Source organism: Megalobrama amblycephala, linkage group LG2, assembly GCF_018812025.1.
Source record: "Megalobrama amblycephala isolate DHTTF-2021 linkage group LG2, ASM1881202v1, whole genome shotgun sequence".
Classification (NCBI taxonomy): Eukaryota; Metazoa; Chordata; class Actinopteri; order Cypriniformes; family Xenocyprididae; genus Megalobrama; species Megalobrama amblycephala.
The window spans coordinates 60,334,807-60,361,800 of record NC_063045.1 but is presented as its reverse complement, the minus strand read 5'-3'; the positions used below and the strand labels follow the sequence as shown (position 1 = coordinate 60,361,800).

The window sequence follows — 26,994 nt, the reverse complement described above, 5'->3', positions numbered from 1 at the left end:
ATTAAATTGGTTAAGTTATTTATCTGACAAAATTATTAGGCTACAGCTACACGTTTTACTATGCAAACAAGCAAATGCATAGAAAAACAAAAAGCTCACATCGAGTCCAACATGATCAGTTATTAATATTTCGTCAGTTCTCTCTTGTTTTTGCATGTGTTCATAATTTCTTTGTATGACAGCCTGGACAAAAATTGTCATGTTTCATTGCGTTATCATCACAAATCGACTCCAAGTACAACTGTGAAATATGATTACAAAATCTTTAACTTATTTTTATAATATAAAAGGGTGAAGATGTCAATTTTCCTATGCTGGACATCAGTTTTGGCCACTTACTGTATCTATGCCTTGCATTTCATTAAAGAAAAGTTCTGATGACAGCATGTGGCATAATACTGATCAGAGAAAATTTCAGTTTGTCCCTTGCAAAAAATGCAATTACAGTAATGCATTTAATAATACAAGTATTCAGGGCCACTCAAAGATTCAAGTACATAAAAAAAAAAAAAAAAAATTGCAGGCACAAACATGAGTCTTCTGCAATAGAATCTCTTACCGACTGTGCCTGTGTAGTGACAGCTAATTTAAATTTGTTGTCATGACAACACCAGTAATATTTGCATAATATGCGCAAGGATTGCAGAGAAGGATCAGCAAAGCATCATGTCAGTAACCAGAGATTCATCCACCTGGAAAAGTAGTTACACCTCAAAAAAAACGACCATTTTTGGCCTGGTTTACGTGCATTGCAACTGCGATTTGTGCTTTTTTTAAAAGCACCGAGGGACTAAATGAAATTATTCTCTGCATGCACACATGTAATGAACCGGGACCGAGACTTTTCCAGGCCTGGAAATCACAACATTTCCCTGATATCTCCAGGTTTTCTGTGACCGTGGGAACCCTGAGAGCGTTACAGGTAGATTAGCGATATAAAAGCACTTCGCCTGTCCTAAAGCCACTCTAAAAATAAAAAAGCAGCAGCGATTTGCTCCGGTAATTAGTCTGGATTTTGGAGAGGAGAACCATGTTCATCTGAAGAGTCCTGAGGGGGGGGGTTGCGTCACATGGTCTCGGAGAACATGGAGACCCTCTCAAAAACAGCCTGAGCTCATGCAAAAGCCACTCGCAGAAATAAATAAATAAATTCTGTGAGGTGGACGTGTGTTTTTGCGCACAAATGTGCATGCCGTGCAAGTAGCATCACACATTTTCCCTAGAAAAACAAGACATGATAGGCAGGACTACGCTGATACGACAAATTAAAAACCCTTTTAAAATTAATTAAGGAAGTTAAAGGAACCAAAAAGAAGTGCTTCATCTGCAGCGGGGAAACTAAACACAGACAAGAAAGAAAAGATCTGATCCATTACGAACAGATATAACCAAACAAAAACAAACAAATAATTGGTCCGATACCTGCCAAAATTAAGTCGATTTTTTCTGAAATAGAATAACACAACCATACAGCAATACTCTGATATTTTCTAAACGTCCTAACAAAGTGGTAATAGTCACTGGATCAACCTGCCTGAATCTAGAAAACAGGTCAAGTCTTGTCCAGCGCAAAATTGTGTGTCCACCCTGTCCAGTACTACTGATCATTGTGTCATTCTGCTGTCTGGTGGAGGACGACGACGACGGCGCCGCCGCTGGCCGGTTTGTTGGATGCGTTGATGTCTTTCGTCAAGCGTCATCATGGTTGGATTCTTGTAGTTTTGCCTCAGTGTTCGTGAGCAGCACTGGTGCCTCGAACCTGACCAGTTTTACGAAGCTACAGGCGTGAGAGAAGAAGACAGTGACCGTTAGGAAGCTTTTTAATGCAAATAAAAGTAAACAAATCATTCCGCCATCACGTCCTAACCAGTCATGAAGTGATAACGTGATGCAGCCGATCATGTGACAAACTCTTCGGTTTTAATCCACTTCGTTGATTGGATACAATTTGGTTATAGTGAAATCTCATTGGTTGAAAATCCTGCTGAATATTAAACAAACTCAAAATATAAAAATAAAAGCTAAATCAAAATACTAATACTATAATAGTACAAATAACATAATAGCATAAAAATAATACTGGGTTACTAAGGGTATTACATTTTTTCATTGTTGTAAAATCCTGCTGAATATTTAATATTTTTATTTGGTCTAAATTCCTGCCGAACATTAAACCAACTTTACGTTTTCTGAAAACGTGACTGGTATTTCCTAGAGCATTACTGTGAGCTTGCTTATTTTTAACTAAAATGAAAACCATTCAAAATATTTTTCTTTAATTGAAATAAAACTGGAATAAAATTTAGGCTAAATATTGGATGGAAAACGTACACTTAAAAAACAAACGAATTAGAAATGATGGTTAATGCATTAGCTAACATGAACTAACAAGCAATATTTATTTTACAGCATTTATTATTTATGTTAATGATAGTTAATAATACTCTTTGTTAACCGTGCATTAATGTTAAAAGATGCAATTTTTGATTTAAAAAAAATATATATTAGTAAAAGTTTAAATTGTTTATGGTCATTGTTCATGTCTCGTTCATGTTTACTACTGTACTTAAATAGCTGCAAACAAATGAAATCTTAATTGTAGTAAAGTGTTACCGAAATAAAAACTAAAAATAAGCTGATGAACTAAAAGGACTAAAACTGATATTTAAGCCAAATAAAAAATAATAATAATAAAAAAGACAAAAGCAAAGAAAAAAAAATGTACTAAATCTTAAAAATAAAGTAAACTGAAAACAAAAATTAGTGTGGTCAAATCGATTAATCGCATCTAACATTAAAGTGTATATATATATATATATATATATATATATATATATATACACACACACACACACATACACAGAGAAACTTTTGTTAGATGCGATTAATCGACCACAAAAAAAATTTGTTTTCAGTTTATTCAATTCAAATTTATACAAATAAATGTCAAATAAATCCGATTAATCTATTTGACCACACTAATTTTTGTTTTCAGTTAATTCAATTCAGTTAACATATATACAAATAAATGAGAATTGACTAGATACAATTAATTTTGATTAATCGATTTGACTGCACTAATAAAAATAAAAGATTTTTATTTTATGTAAGGTTATTACTTTTTTTAATACACTATGCCAAGCGGTTTCTAAGTTCATCTTCAAGTCTGTAGATAGGTTTTTTTCACGTTTTATCATCTACAAAGTCTAATTGCTAAATATGTATGATTTGAGGAATCATTCACATTTGTAGCACAAAAACAATGTTGGGTGATTTACCTACTGAAGTTTAATACTTAAGGTTTGTTCGACTCAATAGCAACAATAATAGTGCCTTAGTAAACACTACTAATTACTTCTGATCTTCTGCGTCACATTTTGTCACATCGTTGCAGCATTTAGTTTTCATCGTGCCTGGTTAGGACACCGTGTGAATTCAAGACACAGCAGGCGATTTTTTCACACTCACACGTGTACGAACGCACGCACACACGCTCACTCAAATCAAAGAGAGCAGAAACACACGCTCACATGCACCGAGTACAAACACACTCTGGAAAAATCAACAAACACAAAAGTGGTGATTAGAAACCAAGAACTCAGTGCAGAGAAGCAGCAATGGAGCGATGAAGAGAAATGAGAAATGAAGGGGGAGGAAAAGAGAAAAAAAAACAAGATTGGGCAGAGACGCTTGGAAAGAGCGGCTGAGGAGAGTCTCATCTCTTCCAGATCATTTTACGGCACAGCCAAATGCAGAGGGAGGGAGAATAACACAAATATGAAGCGGCTGTGCTCCATTCTGACTCTCAACAGACGCTGAATTTCTCTCTCGAGAAGAAAGTCTATAAAATTAACTTCATAACTGCCTTACAGAGACGCTGCAAGATCAACACAAGATTCAAGCAACTCTGAAAGATGTCCAACACACATGACCAGTAAGAAAATAAAGGAATAGTTCACTCAGAAATGAACGTTCTGTCGTCATTTATTCACCCTCATGTCGTTCCAAACCAGCATGAGTTTCTTTCTTTCTAAAGAAACATTCAGGCTGCTCATTTCAATACAATGAAAGTATAAAGAGACCAAACTCTAACAAGCGCTGTAATAGTAGTTCATGCAACACATGCACTATATTACAAGCCATCTGAATTCATGTGACATGAGAAGGACCAACTGAAATCTAGGTGTTTATTCACTAAAAACATTTGGACTTCCATATTTGAATATGCAAATGACATTTGAGAGCGAAATTACATTTTGGTATTGTTCAGTTTCAGAAGACTTAAAGAAGTCAATAACTCTTAATACTCATCTTTGATCACCAAATTACATATTTAAACGTTTTCTCCTGTGGAAAAAAAAAAAATTCTTCATGCCTTAAAATAGCTTGAATGTAATTCTACACCCTTTCCTCATTTAGTATACGTGGATCTATGAATATGCTAATTAGCCGCGTCCCCATTCGCTCACGCCAGCTTTGAGATCCACTCGGTCAACTTACTGAGGTAAACGCTGCACAATGGTATTGTTTTTTACAATGTCGGACACATAGCGGTAATTAATATGATTAGCCTTTTGCTTGACTACGTAATCAAACAGCTAATAAAGTGTTGCTAACGATATAAACTACCAGGGCTCGACAGTGCGAGAGTTTCACTCGCATTTGTGACTAAAACTTCTTAAATGGTATAACAAACAGTCTGATCATTTTAAGGGGTTTTCAATTTGGTTATGGAAAAACAGCGACAGACCCTAATATGACTATTAGGGCCCTATTTTAACGATCTAAGTGCATGGCACAGGTGCACTTGAGCGTGTCCGAATCCGCTTTTGCTAGTTTAACGACAGAAAAAATGGTTGGCGAGCCAGGTGCATGGTCCAAAAGGGTTGTACCTAGTTTCTTAATGAGTCATGGGTGTGTTTTGGGCAATAAAGCCAATCAGAGTGTCATATCCCATTCTCTTTAAAAGTCATGTGCACTTGCACCATGACAGATTCGCTATTTACATGGCGGAATATAGACACCCTCAACCTGACGAGTCAGTTTAAATACATGTGTATTGTCACGATTGCTTAAATAATTAGCCAATTTCATTCATCATTACTGCAAATAGGTAATTCTGATACATGCAATGACTATCCATTATGACTGCGCCATTGACTTTAGAGCAGGTTTTCAGTTTCCTCAAAATAGCAATACGCCAACAATGCACCTGAACACACCTCGTTTTCTGACCAGCACGCCCATGGGCGAACAGTTGGGCACGAGTGCATTTGCTGTTTAAACAATGTGGCTCTGGACGTGAAAATGATAACTGTGTCGGGCTGAAACTAGCAAAAAACACTTGCGTCGCACCTGGTGTCGCATTGCGCCGGGTGTATGATAGGGCCCTTAAACTTTAAAAGGTGATTATTTAATTAAATAAATAACATTGATGAGAAGCGTATGATGGAACGAGCGAAGGAGACGTGCTGAATGAAAATGCACATTCACTCTCTGACAGCAGATGGCGCTGATGGGACAGAAGAAATGTAAATGGATAGTGCTAATATTCAGTTATTTTTATGTCTAATTTTATTGGCGCTTACTTGAATTATGTTTCTGTTTCACAAAGTATTTGAGGAAAATTGAGTTGGCATTACTTAAGGGTGCATGTCGAAGACGTAAAGTCTATTTGGTCAAACGCAAATTAGATGAGTTCAAAATACTTAGAAGTCTGATGCAAATAGCTGTCTCAATTTGTGACATTTTGTGTATTGTTTTATTGTATATTTAAATGTTCTTTTTATTGTAAGAAAAAATTATTACACCTGCTGGCAGGACAACACTTTATTCTAACCTAATCCAATTCGTGATACCATATAGGCCACAAGGATAAAAGCTTCAGCAATTATCGTAAAATGAAAATTTGATACCGTCACATGCTTGTATATACAGTTTAAAGTAGGACTATAAATAATTACACAATTATTAAAAAGTTTGAAGCCGAAATATTTAAAAACCTTGTATTCTCCTTATATTGTCTCTATATAATCGCCTTATTAAGCTAACACACATTTGAAATATTTGCACAAAGTTACATTGGTGCATCTCTATGTAAAATAAAGCACATAAATCATATAAACTACTTTTAAGTTGCTTTTTCAGAACTTGATATGCTTTCATTGTATGGAAAACAAATGTGGAGATTCAAAACATCTTCATGGAAGAAACTAAGTCATATGGAGTCGTTTGGAATGACATGATGGCAAGTAAATGACTATGTTTGCATGCACCAACCCATTAAGATGAGAATAATGGAAAAGAAAAAGAAGGCCATTGCAGCTGCTCCTGTAAACATCGCAACCTGCCTCCATTTAGAGAGAAGATCAACAACTCGACAGAAGAACGCTGCTTTTGGAAGCTACAGCCATTGGCCACCACACTTGCTTTAAACATCAAGAACGCCTAAAAAACTCTTTTACCTTTCAACTGGAGTCTAAAACCATTAGAACTTGCAGATGAGGCTTTTTCAAGGAGCTGCAAACACCTGCTTTTAATTTGAGCCGTTGAGGCACTATTTTCCTCTGGCCTGAGCGAAAGTTATTGGGCGGTTCAGCCAAGAGTTTGTCTGAAATGACTAACACTTTTACTCGGGTTATGTTCGCACACACGTCAGCTGTGAGAGGAGAGCACCAGAAGAAAAGTTAGTTGTGGTTAGCTGAAATGGAGGCAGCGAAGTGATGGGTTAGTGGGTGGTGGCGAATGAAAAGGACGAGAGAAAGAAAGAGCGACGGAGCGGCTGCCTTTCCTCCCGTACGACTTACGGAGTCTCTCCACCTGCCTTGTGTTACTAAAAAGGATTCGGCTACTCTTCGGCTGCTGTTGTGCCTCGTACGGTTCCCTTTTGACGCATCTAGAAACAAAATATGCCGTTAGGTGCGATCTTACCACTTACTGGCGTCCACCTGGAAGGAAAGTGTCAAGAAACATCAAAATATGCAATAGCAGAACATGAAAGCATATCTGAGTGAATGCAGGTAGAAATGGCCAAGTCATATATTTTTTTATGGCAATCAACCCACCTACTGAAGTCTCTATATAATAAGCTTGGATTTGAGAAGGTTTTTTTTTTTTTCTTTTTACATAAAAAAAATATTACAAATCTACCAAATCTTTCCGGTTTCCGCCGTGAAATAAAAATAAAAAAGGTAATTGCGACTTTTTATCTCACAATTCTGACTTTTTTTCTCAGAACTGTAAGATATAAAGTCAGAATTGGGAGTTATAAATTTAGAATTGCAAATTATAAAAGTCAGAATTGCGAGTTTTAAAGTCAGAATTCCATAATAGGGTTATGAACTCGCAATTCTGAGAAAAAAAGTCAGAATTTTGAGATATAGTCAGAATTATAAAGTCAGAATTGCAAGTTATGAAGTCAGAATTGCGAGAAAGTCAGAATTGCGAATTTATATCACAATTCTGACTTTGTAACATGCAATTCTGACTTTAAATCTCGAAATTCTCACTTTTTTTTCTCAAAATTTTGATATAAACAATTCTGAGCAAAGTCAATTGTGAGTTCATATCTCACAATTCTGAGAAAAAAGTCAGAATTTTGAGAAATAGCCAGAATTATAAAGTCAGAATTGCATGTTTTAAAGTCAGAATTCCATAATAGGGTTATGAACTCGCAATTCTGAGAAAAAGTCAGAATTTTGAGATATAGTCAGAATTATAAAGTCAGAATTGCGAGTTATGAAGACAGAATTGCGAGTTATGAAGTCAGAATTGCGAGTTATGAAGTCAATTCTGAGTTATGAAGTCAGAATTCCATAATAGGGTTATGAACTCGCAATTCTGAGAAAAAAAAGTCAGAATTTTGAGATATAGTCAGAATTATAAAGTCAGAATTGCGAGTTATGAAGTCAGAATTGCGAGTTATGAAGTCAGAGTTGCGAGTTATGAAGTCAGAATTCCATAATAGGGTTATGAACTCGCAATTCTGAGAAAAAAAAAGTCAGAATTTTGAGATATAGTCAGAATTATAAAGTCAGAATTGCGAGTTATGAAGTCAGAATTGCGAGTTATGAAGTCAGAATTGCGAATTTATATCACAATTCTGACTTTGTAACATGCAATTCTGACTTTAAATCTCGAAATTCTCACTTTTTTTCTCAAAATTGTGATATAAACAATTCTGAGAAAAAAAGTCAGAATTTTGAGATATAATCAGAATTGCATGATAAAAACCTTGCAATTGCGAGAAAAAAAAGTCAGAATTGTGAGATATAAACTGGCAATTACCTTTTTTATTTATTTTTTTATTTAGTGGCGGAAACAAGTTTCCATATATATATATATATATATATATATACACACACACACACACACAATTGTACCTTAATGTAAATGTGATAAATAAAAGAATACTTGTATAATAAATATTTTTTTCACATTACAAGCTATTTATTATTGGGGAACGGCATAATTTTTGCATATCAGAATACAAAAAAATATAAATTTGAATGGTCCAAAAATATACTTTATTTTCTTTAATTTAGGGATGAATATGATGCATTCATGACCGTTTTCATGAGATTCACCTATTTAACAGCAAAGAGGCACTGAATGGGTTAACGTTGACATAATCCTCACTGGAAACATATTCACCATCATTTCCATAAAAGAGGTTTTGAAAAAATATATACTCTGGAAGGTTTTTGTAAAGCACGGCAAAGCCAAAGCAAACTTGATTCGTCAAATATTAGTCCAAATACATACTTTCTGCTTGGCAACCGGATAGTAGCAGTGTAAAAAACTGTTTGTTTAATATAAAGTTTTACTACATATACTGCTTGTTTTATAAACGCCAGCTCTAACAACTGAAGGCAAATACAGATTAACCGGTTATGAGAAAGATATATCTCGTAATGTGACTGATGGGTTGACGGTTAAGGAATCACTTTATTGGTCTTGGCCAACCGTCGCTTGAGAATAAAACTAATAAGCGGCTACGCCTTCGGGATTTGGATGAGAATGTATTGATCGATATTTCCCAGGCAGTGAGGAGTTTGTGGTTTTCCTTGGCTGCATGCTGAAAGCGATCACAGAGCGTGTCAGAGTTTGGAGAGACTGCGTGCCGTTGGATCATCATATTTACTGGGTAGAGGAAAGAATCTGGGCCAAATACTATACACTTGAGCTGGGATGCGTTCAACAAAAACACAACTGAAAATAGAGAATATGTGTGTGCGCTGCCAGCAGTGACCGGCGGTAAAAAAAAAAACAATATAGCTCAAATCTGTAACCCCTTCAATAGCATCCAGAAGTCGATTTAAATTCAGTTAATTAGGTCTACAGTCCAATAATGACCCCTAGTGCTAATATCACAGGTAGTAATGTTTTATTCAACATATAAACGCCCACATTACGCTTTAAAATGTGTCCAGATGTGCACTGTAGGATGATAATGTACAGCTGCACATGTATATATGCTTTAGCTCAGTGTTTCTTGCAATAGTGCACAAATCCATTGCTATTTATATTATATCTTGTACTCAGAATTTAATGACAAAAGACAGCAAATAATATAAAAAGCCAACAACTCTATTGCCATAATTTGTTGTAAATCATCATTTTCAAAATGAGCTGTAATTTTATTTAGTTTGAGAAGTTTGTGACACTTAAATCAGGCTAATTATATACATAAAAAATTACTAAATTCCATTTTTGTGACACTAGAGGCACAGAAATGACACTCTACACCTTTAAAGACATTCATAAATAAACCAAAATGTGGAAAGAATAGCGTTTCATGATCTGGACTGCTGGGAATAAGGAGGTCTGCCAAGGATGGGTGGGAGCAAATGCAATGGAGGAAAACCTATACGTGCTTCAGACCATAATGTCATTATTCTCACCTCTTCCAGCTCTCGCTGCGTCTCCGCCTCCATCCTGCGGATGTCCTCCATGGTGAGCTCCACCCAGTTGTCAATCCAACAGAAGAGCTGACGGTGGAAGTTGGTGAAGATTCTCTTCTCTTGCTGCAAATGCAGATGAAAAACAGTCTGTGTTATTGCAAAGGATTGGAAGAATTAAGTTATCAAACTCACAAATCTCATTTAAATTTGAAATGCATCACTCCAGGTTTGATGTCAATGAGGAGACACATAAGAAACAAATGCTTGAACATTAGTGCAACACCAAAAGGGTCTTATTATGCTTTTTTTTTTTACATCTTTCTTTAATGTAATGTTGCTGTTTGAGCATGAAAAAGCTCTGCAAAGTCCCTTCAGTGGGAGTTATTCTCTGTATCAGTGTGTAATCACAACACACTGCTCCAGCTGACCAATCAGAGCACATTGTGCTTTTCAGAAGGAGGGGCTTCATAGAGACAGGATCTAAACAGAGCGTTACTGACAGACTGGGAAGAGAGGAGCTGCAACAATGGAGAATATGAGGAAAATAATCAACATTCAAGCATGAAAACCTTCTAGTAGAGCCCAAAAACAACATCAAGACTCAATAGGTCCCCTTTAAGTGAAACTCAGTGCTAAGGCAGAAGGAAACATTTTCACTGAACAATAACATCAATTTCAGTCTATTCCTCTATTGTAAGACTCTATAATATAATAATAATATGGGCGCCCACATGAAAAAGAGCAATCTAGACCAGTAAGTATCTCTTTTTGTGTCCCATACATGATTGGAAATAGGGGTGGGTGATATTGCAAAAATATCACATCATGTTTTTGTTTTTTTTCAGGAAAATCACAATTCAATCACGATTCATGTTGGTTTTACTATTTTGCACGTGACTGAGCAGTACAGCTAAACTAATTTCCCTATTTTAAAAATGTAGCCTTTAGTGTTGTCACGATACCAAAATTTTGACTTCGATACGATACCCAACTTAAATATCACGATACCGATACTTAAACGATACTATGGCAAAAACCTAAAACAGCAGGAAATAACATATGACAGAACTTCTTTCTTCACCAGTGTGCAGGCTGATAATTCTGGATTTGTGCTTCATTGCCATGAAGTTAGATATAATTTTTAATGTTTATTATTTTCATGCTCAATAAAATTGTAAATTATTTGCTGTTATGTTTTTTTCCCGTTTTTTTTTTTTATATATGTAGGTGTTTTTGACAGTAAGATTATAGTAAATATTAGATTACTGTAAATAATTAGAGCAATTTTATTCAAGCATAAATTGGTTTAAAATAACCGTAGCCTATATACCTTCACATATTTATGTATTTTTAAATGAATTTTATTTTTGCAACCAAAAATCACTTATTAAACATAAGCCCTATTCGGACGGGACTAGTTTCACAGGGGGACGTTAGAGAAATTTCTGTTTCACAGACGTACTTTGAGATTTTAATCCCGTCCGAATCTGCCATGTCTGTCTTTTTCTCACACGACCTCTGTAAAAATTCCAGAGCAAATTACCTACTGTTTTTCGTCAAACTCGGCAGTCCTCAGAGAAATCTAATCCCGTCCGAAATCGAATGCCTCTGATTTCCGAAAATGTTTTTTTCAAAACGCTTTTTCTTGTGTGTTTTGGTCAACGTAAACTACCGTACAATCTCTCGCTATCGCGCCGGTATTCAAGTTTCTGCTTTTTGCACACCGATAATGGATGTAGATGTGTTTGGTACACTGCGAAGAAATAAAAAAAAATAAATCAACAAGAGCCAAATCACGTAAACTGTTAAGACTGGCTACTGTAATATCAGTTTCAGGTAAGATTACTTTCATTTCTGCACTTAATTACATAACGTGTAAATTATATAAATTAAAACTTTTTTTTCCAGTGGGTTTATTATAAGAACCCAGTTCTATTAAATCATGATGATAAATGTATGTTTAGTTTTTTCACACTACAATTTTTATAAAATGTTTACAAAACACTAAATGTGTTAGGACGTTTTACTTTATATTTCAAAGTGCATTCTGAACACGTGATCTTCTGAAATGCCCACATGTAAAACACAGACACTCCTACCTCGGTAATAAACACGGAGATGTTAGTCTCGTCCGAATCCGTACATAAAATCACAGACGTAGGTTGATAAGAATTGTTACTCAAACGTCGTTTGGAAAATTAGTCCCGTCCGAATAGGGCTTTACACTCATTAATGCACCTCTTTGCGGAGGTCTGCTTGCACGAGTAAAATAAATAAATAACACTCATTTAATGTTTGAGAGCATAAACATAATGCTGGTATCACATTCACTAACCTGTCACTCTTTAAATTCTTTGTACAAATCGTTATTTTGTAACATCTTTTGCAGACGGGCTTTGTGGTGTCCGTGGGCTTGCATTGTAAGCAAAATAATGCCATATTTCGCTTTCTCAACAATTTGTGCACGGTCTGCAAGAGCACCTGTATTTGCAAACATACCTCTCGTTTCGTCACCATAAAAGCCATTGCGCAGTTGAGAGGAATAAACACTCAGAGCCCTATAATACACCCGGCACAATGCGACGCAAGGCGCAGCGCAAGTGTGTTTGCTAGTTTGCGTCCGGCGCCGTTCGCGTTTTCCCGTTCAGCGCCACGTCCTTAAATTAGTAAATGCATTTGCGCCAGTTAGTGCACCCATGGGCGTGCTGGTCTAAAAGAGGTGTGTTCAGGCGCATTGCCGGCACATTGCTATTTTAAGGAGCTGAAAATAGACTGCGCCAAAGACCAACTCAAACCTGGTCTAAAGTCTAAAGTCAATGGCGCAATATTTTTTTTGTTTGAGCGCGTTGGTAGAAACTGCACCTCTGGGCGCGTCCACAGTGCGCATTGACTTTGCTTATTACACACAGGTATTCGCATCACACAAACATGCCAAATATTAAAAACAAAAGGATTACAGTGTAAAAGAATATTATTGTGTAGGCTACATAAATATAAAAATGTAATGATGAATAGTCATTGCGTGTATTAGAATCAGGCTACCTATTTTCAATTTAGCCTATTATTACTTATAATGATGAACGAAATTGGCTAATTAATTGAACAATCGTGCCAATACACACACATATATATTAACTGCGCTTTAACTTTGCGCACGAGCAGATCGATTTCTTCGCTTGAAAAGCGTTCAGCTTTTCCGCCAACAAATTCCGCCATGTAAATAGCAATCCGCCATGGCGCGAGCGCATCTCGCTCTTAAAGGGAATGGGAAATGACACTCTGATTGGTTTATTGAACATTACGCCCATTACTCATTAAGAGAATAAGGACAACAAATTTCAAAAATGCGCCCCGGCGCACGGACCGTTTTTCCGTCGTTAAAATAGCAAAAGTGGATTTGGACCTGCCCTGAGTGCACCTGCGCCGTGCGCTTTACACTTTGGGTTTAGATCGTTAAAATAGGGCCCTCAATAATGTGCCTTAGAAGCAGCGCGCTGCATGCACACTGCCCCCTGCTGTCGTACATTAGGAAATACGGCTGGCACTCAAAGTACCGATACTAATAAAATGAAGAACCGGACCGTTTTTTAAAAGCAGGGTATCGCGATACCTTTCTAGTACCGGTATATCGTGCAACACTAATAGCCTTACAAGGTTACAAAATATAAAAGAAGAATGAATGACAGAACATTTAGGCCAAAGTAGGGGTGGGCGAAGGTGAAAATATTTTTTTCATTATTTCATCTTTCTTATTATTAAAAATAAGAACATTAAAATACAGACATTTTAATCATCCACGATCAAAAATCGTGATACCGCACACGCCTAATTAGAAAAACACATGGGTGAAATGATAAAGTTGCTTTTGAAAGTTGCGATTGTTACCTTGTGGATGAAGTTTTCTATTTTGGTTTGAAGGCCCCACCACTTGAACTTGACAGTGACTAGTTTGTACGCACACATACGAGGGGCGTCTGGCTTAGCCAAGAGCTCTTTCTGTTCAGGGAGAAATCACACAAGATCTTCATATAGAACAGAGTTAATAGGGAAATAAAATGTCTGATGAATTAATTAATTTAATACAGCCACTCACTTTCCAGTCTGGTCCTAAAGGTCCTCGGCCTGTTTTCTCTGAGTGGAAGATTTCTGGGTCCTCTTGTGGTTTATAATCCTGAGAGAACAAAAATTTGGATCACTCATATTTCCTTTATGGTTAATATTTCTTCACATTGCCTTGGTTAAGTGGTCTCAGAAGTAATTTCAGAGATGTATATTAAATTTTAATGAAAAACTATAAATTATTACCAATTAATCGCGCAAGGAACGTTACTCTATTGTCAACTAAAACCTGCTCAAAAAGTTGCCAAATGTCACTAGATGGCGTAATGCGCTAATTAGCATTAGTGAAATCTGTTGTTGTCTGACAAAATCACCATATATAAGTTAAAGCACAACTTAAATCATATTTACATTTTTAAATAATTATGATTTTTTGTTTTTGTAAGAAGTCTCTTCTGCTCACCAAGGCTGCATTTATTTGATCAAAAATACAGTAAAAACAGTAATATTATCAGTTTTCAACACTGAATTTCAACATTGATAATAATCAGAAAGGCTTCTTGAGCAACAAATCAGCATATAAGAATGATTTCAAATGAAGGACAGTGCTTCCCACACATAGACTTTACTTGGGCGGGCCGCCCACGTATAATAACGGCCGCCCAAGTATATTGGAGACACATTTTTGCTTTTATTATTTTTATCCTCTTATACTTTTATATCCGCGCAAGATAATGAAACCATCCACGATTGATAAACTAGTCGTTTCGTACCTGCTCGTTACGTGTGCGTCAGAACTGTTTACTCCCGCTAACATTCCCACAGGCGCTGCATTTTGCAAAGTCACTAGGCGGCGCTGTTGCGTGTTCTACAAGCTCGCACAACAGCGCTTCAGACTGCTTCAAAGTGATTCTCAATCAATGAAAAGCGCAGATTTATGCCAAGCGATTGCTAATGAACTCAAGTTGATGAATTATTACAATGTCTACTTTATGGCCTTTATATAAAATGTTTTATACGATTGTAAGAATCTGAAGGATCAGCCTGCAATAGTACAGACATTTCAAAATAAGAGTCCCGGTGTAGTCACACGCAAAGTTTTTTCTTTTTCTTTTGGGCATTATTGGTATTTTGGTTACACAATAAATTGTATTTAATTTGATTTCCATTTAATTCATAGTAAATTATTGTAGTCTCCCCCACAGGAAGAAAAGACTAAGAACATTATTTTACACATATATTATTCATTTTATAAATTTTACTAGTAAAGTCTGTGTCCCATTCACTGAGAGAGACACTATATGACAGCAAGGAGAACATAGGAAAAGGTGAACCATTTAAATGCTGTAATTTTGCATAATTTACAATGCATAATATTAGTATGTGTATGCTACCACCTCAAGTATATTTCAAACCTGTGGGAAGCACTGAAGGATCATGTGACTGAAGAGTGTAATGATGCTGAAACGTCACTAAACGTGTCTGAAAAGTCAGCAACAACACATGTTATCTTAAAAACACCTTCCCACCACCTCCAGTTTGGGAATTCACACCATTTCCATCTTTTTCCCACCTTCCATCTTTTTGCACATACTCGCACTCTACCTTTTAATCTCTCAAACCTCGGCGCGGAGTACCGTGAACATATGGGAATGAGGATTAACCTGAACCAGGACTGATCCACTTAACTAATTAAAGATACGAAGCATAAAAGTGCTCAGGCCTGAGAAGAGCAGTCACTTCAGATAACATCAGATAACCAGTCCACTCACCACAACGACGCTGGACTCCAGTCAAACGGACACAGCTGTATTTATGGAATCGGCACCGAGCCAGAATGAGCTCACATGGAAACGAATTTGGATTTATTCAAAGCAGCTGATGTTTGATGCGATGTGCGTGTCTGCTAGTGTACAGCACCGGCAGCTAGATTGTTTGTTCTTGAGGATTGAGTTTAACGTCTACAGCTTCAAACAGACTGTTTTTACCAGTTTGTGCAGTAAATCTGCTGCTTAGACAGAGTACAGATAAAGAGCCTTCTTGGTAAACTAGTGAACCTCGAGTAATGCAGGTTAGAAGGGCAATGGTCCACACACTAATGTCACGTCACCCTAATCCAGTCTTATGTAACACACCAGCTAAAGGCTGAATCACAAATCACACACTAGCCAGCCTAAATAGCAGGCTGGATAAGGATTAGCAAGTCCCAAATCACAGCACACTGAAAATAGTTTCAAAGTACACATCATTTGTGCATGTTTTAGGATAATACTGCCTCTAAATTCTTGTGCTACAGGTGGAGGAATCCATGCTTTTGTATGCAACTAATGAATAATTACATTAATTTAGATAAGCTTATGCATACAAGCAAACACAAACAGTATGCAACAAAGGGGTCTGTGGTATCAAGACAATTTTATGATGTATAGTATAGTAGTTTGGGGTGTGATGAGATTTCATTGATCACGTGACGAGATGACTGACAAGACGATGGCGGGATGATTTTACAGTGCTTGAGTATTGTTGTCTTTTACGGCATATGATAATTCATACTCAGAAAGTACAACTGAAATGACATTCATTATAAGATGATTAGTAAAAACATTTAAAATGCATATATTTCGTCATTGAGGATTTCTTAAAAATACTGTGAAAAAAAAAAACTCATCTCGTTCTCATGAACTCAATCACGTGTCCTGTCTTATGAGTCTCGTCACACCCCTAATAGTAGCATTATAGTGATATATAGTATGATATTTATTATTTAAGTATGATTTGTGATATAGTGTTGTAGTATTATAGTATAATAGTATTTTCTTGCTAGATATTCAGAGTATTTGCTTTTCATTACCAGCAAAGTACGTATAGTTTGGGATCTGACATTTTTTAATGATTTAAAGCCTCTTCTGCTCATCAAGGCTGAATTTATTTTAAAAAAAAATACAGTAAAAATAGTAATATTGTGAAATATTTTTATCATTTAAAATAACAGTTTTCTATGTGAATATATTTTAAAATGTAATTTATTCCTGTGATCAAAGCTGAATTTTCAGCATCATTACTCCAGTCTTCAGTGTCACATGATCCTTCAGAAATCATTCTAATATGCTGATTTGCTGCTCAAGAAACATTTATGATTATTATCAATGTTGAAAACACTGGAATATTATACAAAACATAAATTCTACTTGAATTTGCAAGTTGTCTTTTGACAGAGACTCAGTTATTTAGTAGATGCTTTTATCCAAAAGTGACTTACAAATGAGGAACATCACATGCAATTAACGGACACCAAGGTTCTAATGTGATAACAACCTTATGCATTTGCAGCAAGAGGCGGGGTTATGCAAATTACAGTTACCACTGATTGGATATCAATATTGGATGACCAGCAGGGATGGACAGTTAGCATTATATTTAAATTGGGAAATATAATAGAAACACACAAAGAACATGTGCAAACAATGCAAAGCGTTTCTAGACTGATGGAAAGTGAACTCACTCCAGGTTCAACCTGAGACCGATCAGCTATATCGATATGCACGACCTCCACTGTCTTCCATGTGGTTGGGTCCAGATCATGTACCTGGTAAAGGGCACAAACAAACATATCAGCCTGAGCATGATGTTACAGATGCATTCAAAACATCAAATCACAAAGAAACGTCTTACTCACATTCTCTACAGAGCCCGTGTCAGGTTTGTGCCACGTTTCTATTTTAATCATGAAATCATCTTTCATGTATTCGTTCTGAGGAGAAGAAGCAGTGATGTTTATGTTCATGTTTTGTCACAAACAGCAGCATGACTTCACTTAAAACTGTGGTTTAGCAGTGCATGCAATGCAAAAATCATGATCTGATTGGCAGTGCATGTTTCTAAAGGTCCAGCAGCTTCAGAGAGATTCAAACGTGTGTTTTTAAGCTGGCTTTAATGCTGGAGGGAATTTATAGCCAGAAAACAGGAAGTGTAGATTCAGAGTGTTTGCAAAACATATTCAGACACTTAAACCACACTTAAAAGTATAGATGTCATTGCATGCAATGAAAAAATAATTTATCAAAAAGAGCGATAGCACATGTGCACTTCACAATCCAAAAAATTGACAAAAACAAGTTTGAAATAATAAACAATAAAATATAGAGACATGCAGATTCAGACATTTGATCTGATGCAATGACATTCACACATTTATAAGCGTGTCTGATAACGTTTAGGTCACTGTGTTATTTTACTCTCTTTAGAAAAGTCAATGACTCAATCAAAAGCAAATAGACAACTTTTCCATTAATTCAAATTGCAGGCCCTTCTTAGTCATGCACTAAGTGTTTAAGGTGTAAACTAGTTATAATGACAGCTAGTTTTCGTACTTACAGTCACAACTGAAGAGAATGGAGCAGCATGCAAAAATAAAAGAAGAAAAAAATAATCAGGTGATACAGAAAACATTCATATTTCCACTGTCAAAACAGACCAATACAAATGACTCAAGAGTCTAAGGCCTGAAACATACTCTGAATACATAAATGCAAACCATTATAGAGTGCAACAGTCGGGGTCCGGAAGTAATAACTCCATTCATTTTCTCCATAGAGAAATTGATTTAACGATAATATATAAACCTTTAAAGACAGCCTTACTGTGAGCTACGAGGTTGTTAATTGATGGTATTTGCTTATGTTGAAACCGTCAGTCAGCATCATGTCAACGTATTTTTAAAATAATCGTTTAACAGTGGAATTTGTGGTGAAAAACTACATTACCCATGATGCTGTACAGAAAATTCCACCAATCAGAGTGTCAAGACAAGTGAAATGCAGACAGACAGACAGACAGATGGTTAGATAGATAGACAGACAGACAAATAGACAGATAGTTGTTTTATATTTCTCCATCATTGCTGTCTGCAATGCTTTATGGGATTGTAGTTCTTTCCCTCACTGAAGCAGTCAAGTACACAGTCTTTCTTTTTAAATACTTTTTTGCTTCGAATCAAAGTTTGTAATGTTGTCGTAGCTGGTTGCCTTGATTCATAGCTTAGAATGCTTTAAAGAAAGACTTTTGTTAAATCCCTATGGGAGAATTGAATGGAAAAAATACTCCCGGAACCAACACTGCTGAAAAAGTGGGTACTAATGCACTTTATAGCTACAAAATACGTCAGATGTCAGTTCATAAAGCAAATCGAGTGTGCACTGCGTTCTCAGTGTAGCGGACATAAACTCTTTCAGGTCAGCTGCATTGTTAGTTGTTTAACTAACATATTTAAATGTTTATAGCAAGCTACCTGAATAACAACATCCTTTAGTAGGGCCCTATGATTTCCGCAATCGTGTAATCCATTGATAAAAATGGAATTTACTGTATAGCGCAGAATTTTGCGGTCTTTACGGCATCCTGTCAAAATAAAAGTTCGGTTTAACTTTAAGAAATTATGACAGAAATATATTACTGTTTTACAGTAGAATTTAGCTACATCTCAATTCAATAATAATACTAACACTAATAACAATAATATTATTAAATGATTTAAACTTTATTTAAGGAATAATCACAATTTTTTAACAGTAAAGCTCTGCTGTGCAGCACTTTTTTGGCCAAAAAATTTGTTTATTGTCATGTGATTGCCAGGAAAATTAAATGAATCTTTTATGCCTTCATTTTATTGCCAGAAGAATTAAAATATTCAACACAGAATTTCTGAAAAAAATAAATAAATAAAATAAAAAATCATTTCATAGCAATGAAATAAAAAATAAAAGCTTTTTGATCAAATTTAATCAAACCATTAAAATGGAATCCAGAAAACTTAAAACAGAAAACATAATATTTGATAAAAAATCAAATTTATTTTTCCTAAGGCCCTTAATATATATTTTTTTATGTTTTGTTAAATTTTAATACATTAATTAGACATGCTTTTTGATTAAATTTAAATTAAAATTAAAATTTAACCATTACAATATAGTCCAAAAAATTAAAAACAAAAAAACGGAATCCAGAAAAATTAAAACGGAATCCAGAAAAATTAAAACGGAATTTGGAAAAAAATAATACGGAATTTGGGAAAAAATAAAATGGATTTCATAGTGCCCTACTTTAGTAACAATTCTTTAGCAGAGTATTCATGTCTGGTTTGCATATTTGCCGAGTATGTTTTTGGCCTAATTCTTCACAAATGTGAGAACTTCATGAAACAATCAAAAACATTGTATACGCATGACGTCTGTCCCAATATGCAATTCATTACATATTGTCATATGTAGTAAAAATATGATAGTGACGGAATGTGCGGTATAACGGATGAAAATGTTTTCCACTCACTTGTGCGGCAGTATGGATAAGCATTCCAGGCCTTTTCGTGGAAAACTAACGCCCCCTCTGGTGCGATCATCTTCACAAAGCCCGGCACTTTACTGGACGAACACAAAACACAAGAGGGCTGAAGCAAAGCCAGAGGAATTATTTACAGCTCTGCGTTAAGTTGAATGGTTTGTCATATAATGGGACGCTGCGTGTCACATCTGACAATACTTTTATAATGCATCATATATAAAGGCTTTAAGTGTTATCAAAAAAAAAAAAATCACTTGACAATAATATTGAAGTTTGCTGAACTTTGCGTACAGAATAAACCGAAGTCGTTGACCTCCTTTTTACCTCTTTAAATGGTAGATTTTGTGTGTGTATTGTCCCTTCTCGCCCTCGTTCTCATACAGTTCATTCTTCAGCACTTCAATGCCCTCTCCACCACCCGTCTCGTTTTTACTGGCCTCAGCCACCGAGAAAAGCTGCCCGACTTGATACTGCAGAGAGCAGAGAAACAGGTGAGGTTTAAAAGATCAGACAGTACAGATGATCAGTGCATAACCACACTTTAAGAGGCCCTATTATGCCCTTTTACAAAGTCTTGATGTTGTTTTTGGGCTCTACTAGAACAGGTTCATGCCTGAATGTTGATTATTTTCCCCATATTCTCCATTGTTGCAGCTCCTTTCTTCCCAGTCTGTCAGTAACGCTCTGTTTAGTTCCTGTCTCTCTGAAGCCCCTCCTTCTGAAAAGCACAATGTGCTCTGATTGGTCAGCTGGAGCAGTGTGTTGTGATTGGTGTTTGGGAAATGTCCCGCCCTTTACCATAACCGCCAGTTTCAACACACTACTAACTAAATCAACTAGGCCCCGCCCCTTTATTCTGCATATGAATTATTTAAATGAGGAATATTGTGACGTGTTTGTTCCCGGAAGAAAACTCAAGACTACAATGGAGGCGTTTCAGGGAGTTCAGAAACACTGACACTGATATAGAGAATAACTCCTGCTGGAGGGACTTTGCAGACCTTTTTCATGCTCAAATAGCAACATTACACACTAAAGTCAGATGAATATGGAAAAAAACATAATAGGACCCCTTTAAGTCATTACCAAAATCAAAGATGATTCTGAACCGTATGAAATCAAAAATTGGACTTTGGTCCAGAGTTATTGTAGTTAACTAAAAACATTACTGTTACTTAAAATAAAAACTGAAAATATAAAACACTCATTTATTTTAACTTGTACTAAAATAACTAAAATTTATACAGACTATAAAATTTACAAAAACACAACTAAAATGAAAATGGAAAAAATAAAAATGAAAACTAACTCAAAAATATTAATCTAAAATGTCAATGATACTAAAATAACACTTAGATGGTTAAATCACTTACTAAAATAGCCCTTGTCTTTGAGGTCATCTATATGCTAGTACACTCCTAAAAAGTCCTCTTGGAAAAGAGATTAACAAGAGGTGTTTTTTTTTTGTTTTTTTTAATCTTACCTGGTAAAATAAGGTAAACATCATAATTAAAGAGAGACTAGCAGTCTTACATGCATGAATACACAAACCCTACAGACTTCATATAGGAAACACTCGGATCAGCATCTGGGGAATTAAACAGCTCTCGTATAATTAAAATATGCCCCTTCGAGCAGTTTCAGATATTCAGACGAAACTCTGCATTGTGTGACTGATTGATGCCTTAGAGGGACATTAGAGCAAAACCAGTTTAACAAAGGCAAACAGGGAACTGCCGTAGATATATGCATGAATAGTTAGGCTAGGCTTCGGACCAGGGTTATTATAGTAAACTAAAACGGAAAAGAAAATTATATCAAATTATTTTATATAATATAAATACAAATTATATATAATAAAAATTATAATATATAAATATATATTTATTTGTGTATTTTATATAATTTAAATAAAATTATCTATAATAAAATAAAAAAATAAAAATATAAATACAAATAAATAAAATAAATATATCATTTTATATATAATATAAATACAATTATTATATAGAATAAAAACAGATAAAAATAATAATATATAAATATATATTTATTTTATATAATTTAAATAAATAAATATATAATTTTATATAACAAATAAAAATTATTATATTTAATTAAAAAAATAAATAAAAAAATAAATATATACAACTTATTTCAGCTATTTGCCAAAGCAACATTTCTTGTTTTCATTTAGTTTAACTTGATGGACAAAAATAAATAAAATTAAATAAAAACGAAAAGTAGACATTAAAAAAAAAAAAAAAAAAAAAAAAAAAAAAACACACATGACAAAAACACACAACAAAACTATTAAATTAAAATAAAATTTAATTAAATGTATTTTTATTAATTTTTTACTTTAATTAAAACAAAAATGTAAAATACAAAAATTAATTCAAAATATGAAAAAAAAAAAACTATAATATTTTCTCCAATAATAAAAAAAAATGGTCTATTTAAAATCAACATTTCTCATGCGTATTTCAACATCTTGGAATTTCTCACTGAGCTTGTTGCAATGATTCTGGGCTTGCATTCTAAGTGATGAGTGCAAATTTGATGTCATAACATGGATACACTGTATCACCCTTAAAAGAAAAAGTTCTAAATAGAATCTTAAAGGGTTCTTTCAGGCAGTTCATATAGAGAACCTTTTATGGGTTCACATCAAGGGATCATTTTAAGGTTAGTTTTAATTAATTTAAAAAAAAAATGAATTAAATAGCTTGTGAACAGACATTTTCCACTAGAAAAACAGTAAATTAACCATTAAACATTAAAGTATTATGCAATAATTTAAAGCATTTCTCCTTATAAAAATCTTTTTGGCATAAAGAGTTCTTGAAAATTGAGAAAGAACCCTGGAGTTCCATATAGAACCCCACTGAACCTTTTATTCTAGAGTGAGGAGCTCACTGCGTTTTGGAACAGAGCCATAAGAGTGTGTTTTTCTGAAAGAGGATCCTTGTATCGGTGTATCATATATGAACGCATCTGCAACTCGTATCACTTAAAAACAGTCTGCTTGACAGCTGTCAGGCTGCAAAAGGACTTCACAAAAACAGTCTGACTGCAGAGTGCTGTGAATCGACGGCATCCTAAATGCAAAATATCAAACAATGCCAATCAAGCAAACATCAAGGATGCTTTTCTCAAAAGAGCACGAGACTCAAATGTTCCCTGAGGGCGAGCGTGTTCTACATACATGACATGCTTTATCTTGTCATTGGCACTCTGATCAAATCTTCAACATGTCAGGAGAAGAGTTCAAAACACTAAGAATTTATGCGATTGTTTCATTTCTGAACTCCAGAGAAACATCAGATCGAGGAGGTGCAAGCAGTCGTCTGACTGTACTGATGCCGCTAATGGAACTAAAAACCCGTCAGCAATATTAAAACACAGGAAATGGGGGTCTCGGCTGCTTTTCAAGGTTAAAGTGACACTGTGCATTTACAGTCAATGTTTAACTTATCAGAACCAGAGGAAGTGTTAAAAATAAACCGTACTCACCTCTTCCACCGAGCATGGTAAGACCACACGACTGAAAAATGAAACAAGAACAATTATTAAAACAAAATACAGAAAGCATGCATTTTACACACACACACACACACACACACAAACCCTAACCCACCACGGGCTGTTTTTTCAGTGACTAATGCTAAAATCTAGACAACAGGGTAGACAGTAAACAATAGATTCCTTAATAAAATTGATCAAATTTTTATTAATTTTATAAATATTTGTTTATTATTTTTATGTATCCATTTATTAAAATACATATTTTTTTAATTTTTATACTAATGAAAAATATATTTTTATAAATTCTATAAATATGTATTCATTTTTTATATTTATAAATATAATATATATAATAAATAAATTATTTATAAATATATATTATTAAATTGTAATATTGTAAAGCATAATTATTACATATATACATATTATTTTGTAAATTAATATATAAAATAAATTAATATATCTGTGTGTATAGACAATTTATTTTATTTTTATTCATTACATATATATAATTTTTTGAATATATAAACTAAATTAAATATTTGCACGTGCATAGATAATTTTGATTTTTATATTTTATTGATTTTATAAATATTATATACAGTATATATATATATATATATATATATATATACACATACAGTATATATATACACATACAGTATATATATATATATATATATATATATATATATATATATATATATATATATATTAATTATATATATATATATATATATATATATATATATATATATATATATATATTATACACACACACTATATAATATATATAAAACAAATAAAATATAAAAATAAAATAAATAATTATATAATAATTTATATAATTAAATAATAATAATAAATAATTTAATTATTATTAATAAATATTATTATTATTATTATTAAATCAATAATAATAATAATACATAATAATACATAATAATAATTATATATAAACTATTAATAAAATGTATTAAATTCAAATGACAACTGTTTCAAATAAACAATTATTTAACAATATTTACTAAAAATATTTGAAACCATGAAAGAGTCTAATTTTTAATAGGCCAATGTTGATTACCTCAAAATGCGTTAATATCAGATGATTAATCAGCCTGGCAGATTTACATCAGTCTATCACCAGCAGTGATCAAGCAACATCATCAACTAATGATACTTCCAATATTCAAATTTCAGAAACACATAATGGCACATAATTCAATTTGATGACAGAGATGGGCACCTTTCAACCACAATTTTTTTAACCTATATTGTAGGAAAGTAGGAAACAGTCAAAAACGTAGGGCAGAGAGAGAGGAAGTGATCCAGTTTAGACCGAAACCTGGTTTCCTTCAAGTCAGCAGCTCTTATATGAACATGCACTAATAATCAGCCTGGTGCGTTTCAACTATCATCACAAGATCCATCGTTACCTATAGAGTACAACGGAACTTGCAGCCATAGTTGGCCAACGATGCTTTTGGGAAACGCACCCCTGGACAATATATTAGTAATGTTAGTTGTTACGAATGTAACATAAGCTATTATACATTTTACTGTATATAAACCACATCTATTAAAGCTGTAAAGCCCTGCTGATCCCTGCTATACGAGTCAATACAGAAAGTACAGAAATAATCAATCTGCAGACATGCAAAGCTCATTACTCAACATTTCCTCAATACGGAAACTCCCTTGAAAACCTCAAGAGGCTGAAATGCTCTCCTAGTCGCTGAGTGACTCAGAAATTTGGAGATCTTACCACAGACTGAGTCTTACGTTGTACAATTAATGAATTTAAACCTTAATGGACACTTTTGCAGTGAGTTTCCTGGAATAAAAGCCACGCACACCTGTTGCATTGCTGCTTCACGTGACCCGAGGATCACTCAAATTTGCATTCTCTTGCAAACCTAAAGGGTTGACACTAGTTTGAAGGTTAAAAAGGTGCTGGATTTCATAAGAAGAGACAATGTGACACAATCTTGATCCGATCTCTTAGATTAAAGACTATACATCAACTGTTTTCAGGCATGTCTAACAGATGAGAACCTAATTAAAATGTGATAACTAGATCCCTAGAGAGCAGAAAGATAAAACCTTGATAGGAAACAAGAACAGGTTGGGAATGAATGACTGCAGGCCATTATAAACCGGGGTCACCTGTCAAACTGACGTTTAAGTGTAATTTGGATGCATCTAAAACAGAAAATGCCTAAAAATAACCACACGAGTGAATATAATTAATTAGATTAAATGGTTAACGAGGCGAACCAAACGTGCAATGTCAAGCCAGAGGGTCATTTATCACAGTTTAATCTTCATTAAACACTTGTCAAATATATAGCTGGTTTAAAAACATCAACTTTAAGTCTCTCTGTCCATTTAAAAGCTTATTACATTTGCTAGATGTAAAATCTTAGTCATGTATACAATTTATTAGCAACAAAATCTGAAGAAAAAAATGAGATGTTATCGGAAATGTACTCAAACTGTCAAGCGGTTTGCTGTCATTAATGCCTTACTTACATAAACCCGCACAAAAATCACTAAAAAGCGAGTTTTTAATATAAAGTAATTTTTTTTGTTTTACTCAACGCGCTAACCTTCAAGTCAGACACTTTATGAAGAAATAAACTGGCTAATCAATGAATAACACGTTATCTGAAGTCTGAGGGAACTGTGAGATTTGGTGCCGTTTAATCTTGACGGCTAATAGCAGCTCTCATTGAAAATGAATGGCAAGCGGTTTAGCCTAGCATGCTAATGCTACATGCTAAAGCTGGGCCTCAAGCGCGAGCCGGTGTCTCGCACTCTTCCCGGGCGCGAGTCCACTTCCGCGCGTCCACATTTCCCCCTCCAAAAGTGATCAAGAACCAGCAGATACACATTTATCATGTATAAAACGAAATCAAATAAAATGTTTGGCCGGAGAGGTGGAAAAAAATAAGACTTCTACTTACTATTCCTTGATGAGCACCATCTTCTTTACACCGGTTACGGCTGCACGCAGGCCTGCCGACGTCACAGCTGATGTCACACAAGCCAAGTGATTCTGTCCAATCACAGCCTGTGATGTGCTTACATTTCTTTTTTACTTTTTTTTTCTGTTGCAACCCAACCAGATGTTTGATAGTTTTGCTTTTGGTAAAAGCATGCGTACATA

General features: G+C 34.6%; 1 protein-coding gene across 3 annotated transcripts; it reads right to left on the bottom strand.

Annotated features, from left to right (window-relative positions):
• Nucleotides 1–164: 164 nt before the first annotated feature.
• On the bottom strand, nt 165–26,907 carry pitpnb (phosphatidylinositol transfer protein, beta). Of its 3 annotated transcripts, none has more exons than XM_048181323.1 (12): nt 26,792–26,907; nt 23,814–23,844; nt 20,622–20,767; nt 20,286–20,377; nt 18,336–18,343; nt 17,638–17,712; nt 17,464–17,547; nt 13,996–14,073; nt 13,788–13,898; nt 9,903–10,025; nt 6,807–6,895; nt 165–1,777 (listed from the first exon to the last, which is right to left on the bottom strand). In XM_048181323.1, the coding sequence occupies exons 1-11, from the start codon at nt 26,809–26,811 to the stop codon at nt 6,848–6,850; spliced, it is 816 nt and encodes a 271-aa protein (XP_048037280.1). In that variant the 5' UTR covers nt 26,812–26,907; the 3' UTR covers nt 165–1,777; nt 6,807–6,847. The 3 variants fall into 3 exon arrangements, with proteins under 3 accessions (XP_048037280.1, XP_048037281.1, XP_048037278.1); XM_048181324.1 differs by having other exon boundaries at nt 6,824–6,895; XM_048181321.1 differs by lacking the exon at nt 6,807–6,895.
• Nucleotides 26,908–26,994: the final 87 nt, after the last annotated feature.

Bases quoted from the DNA above. Each gene is read 5' to 3' on its own strand.
- pitpnb (XM_048181321.1), bottom strand. From the start codon at position 26,811: ATGGTGCTCATCAAGGAATA. The intron at 17,548-17,637 runs GTGAGTAAGACG...GCCCTTTACCAG, and splicing joins ACACGGGCTCTGTAGAGAAT to GTACATGATCTGGACCCAAC. The intron at 10,026-13,787 runs GTAACAATCGCA...CTGCATTTGCAG, and splicing joins TAGAAAACTTCATCCACAAG to CAAGAGAAGAGAATCTTCAC.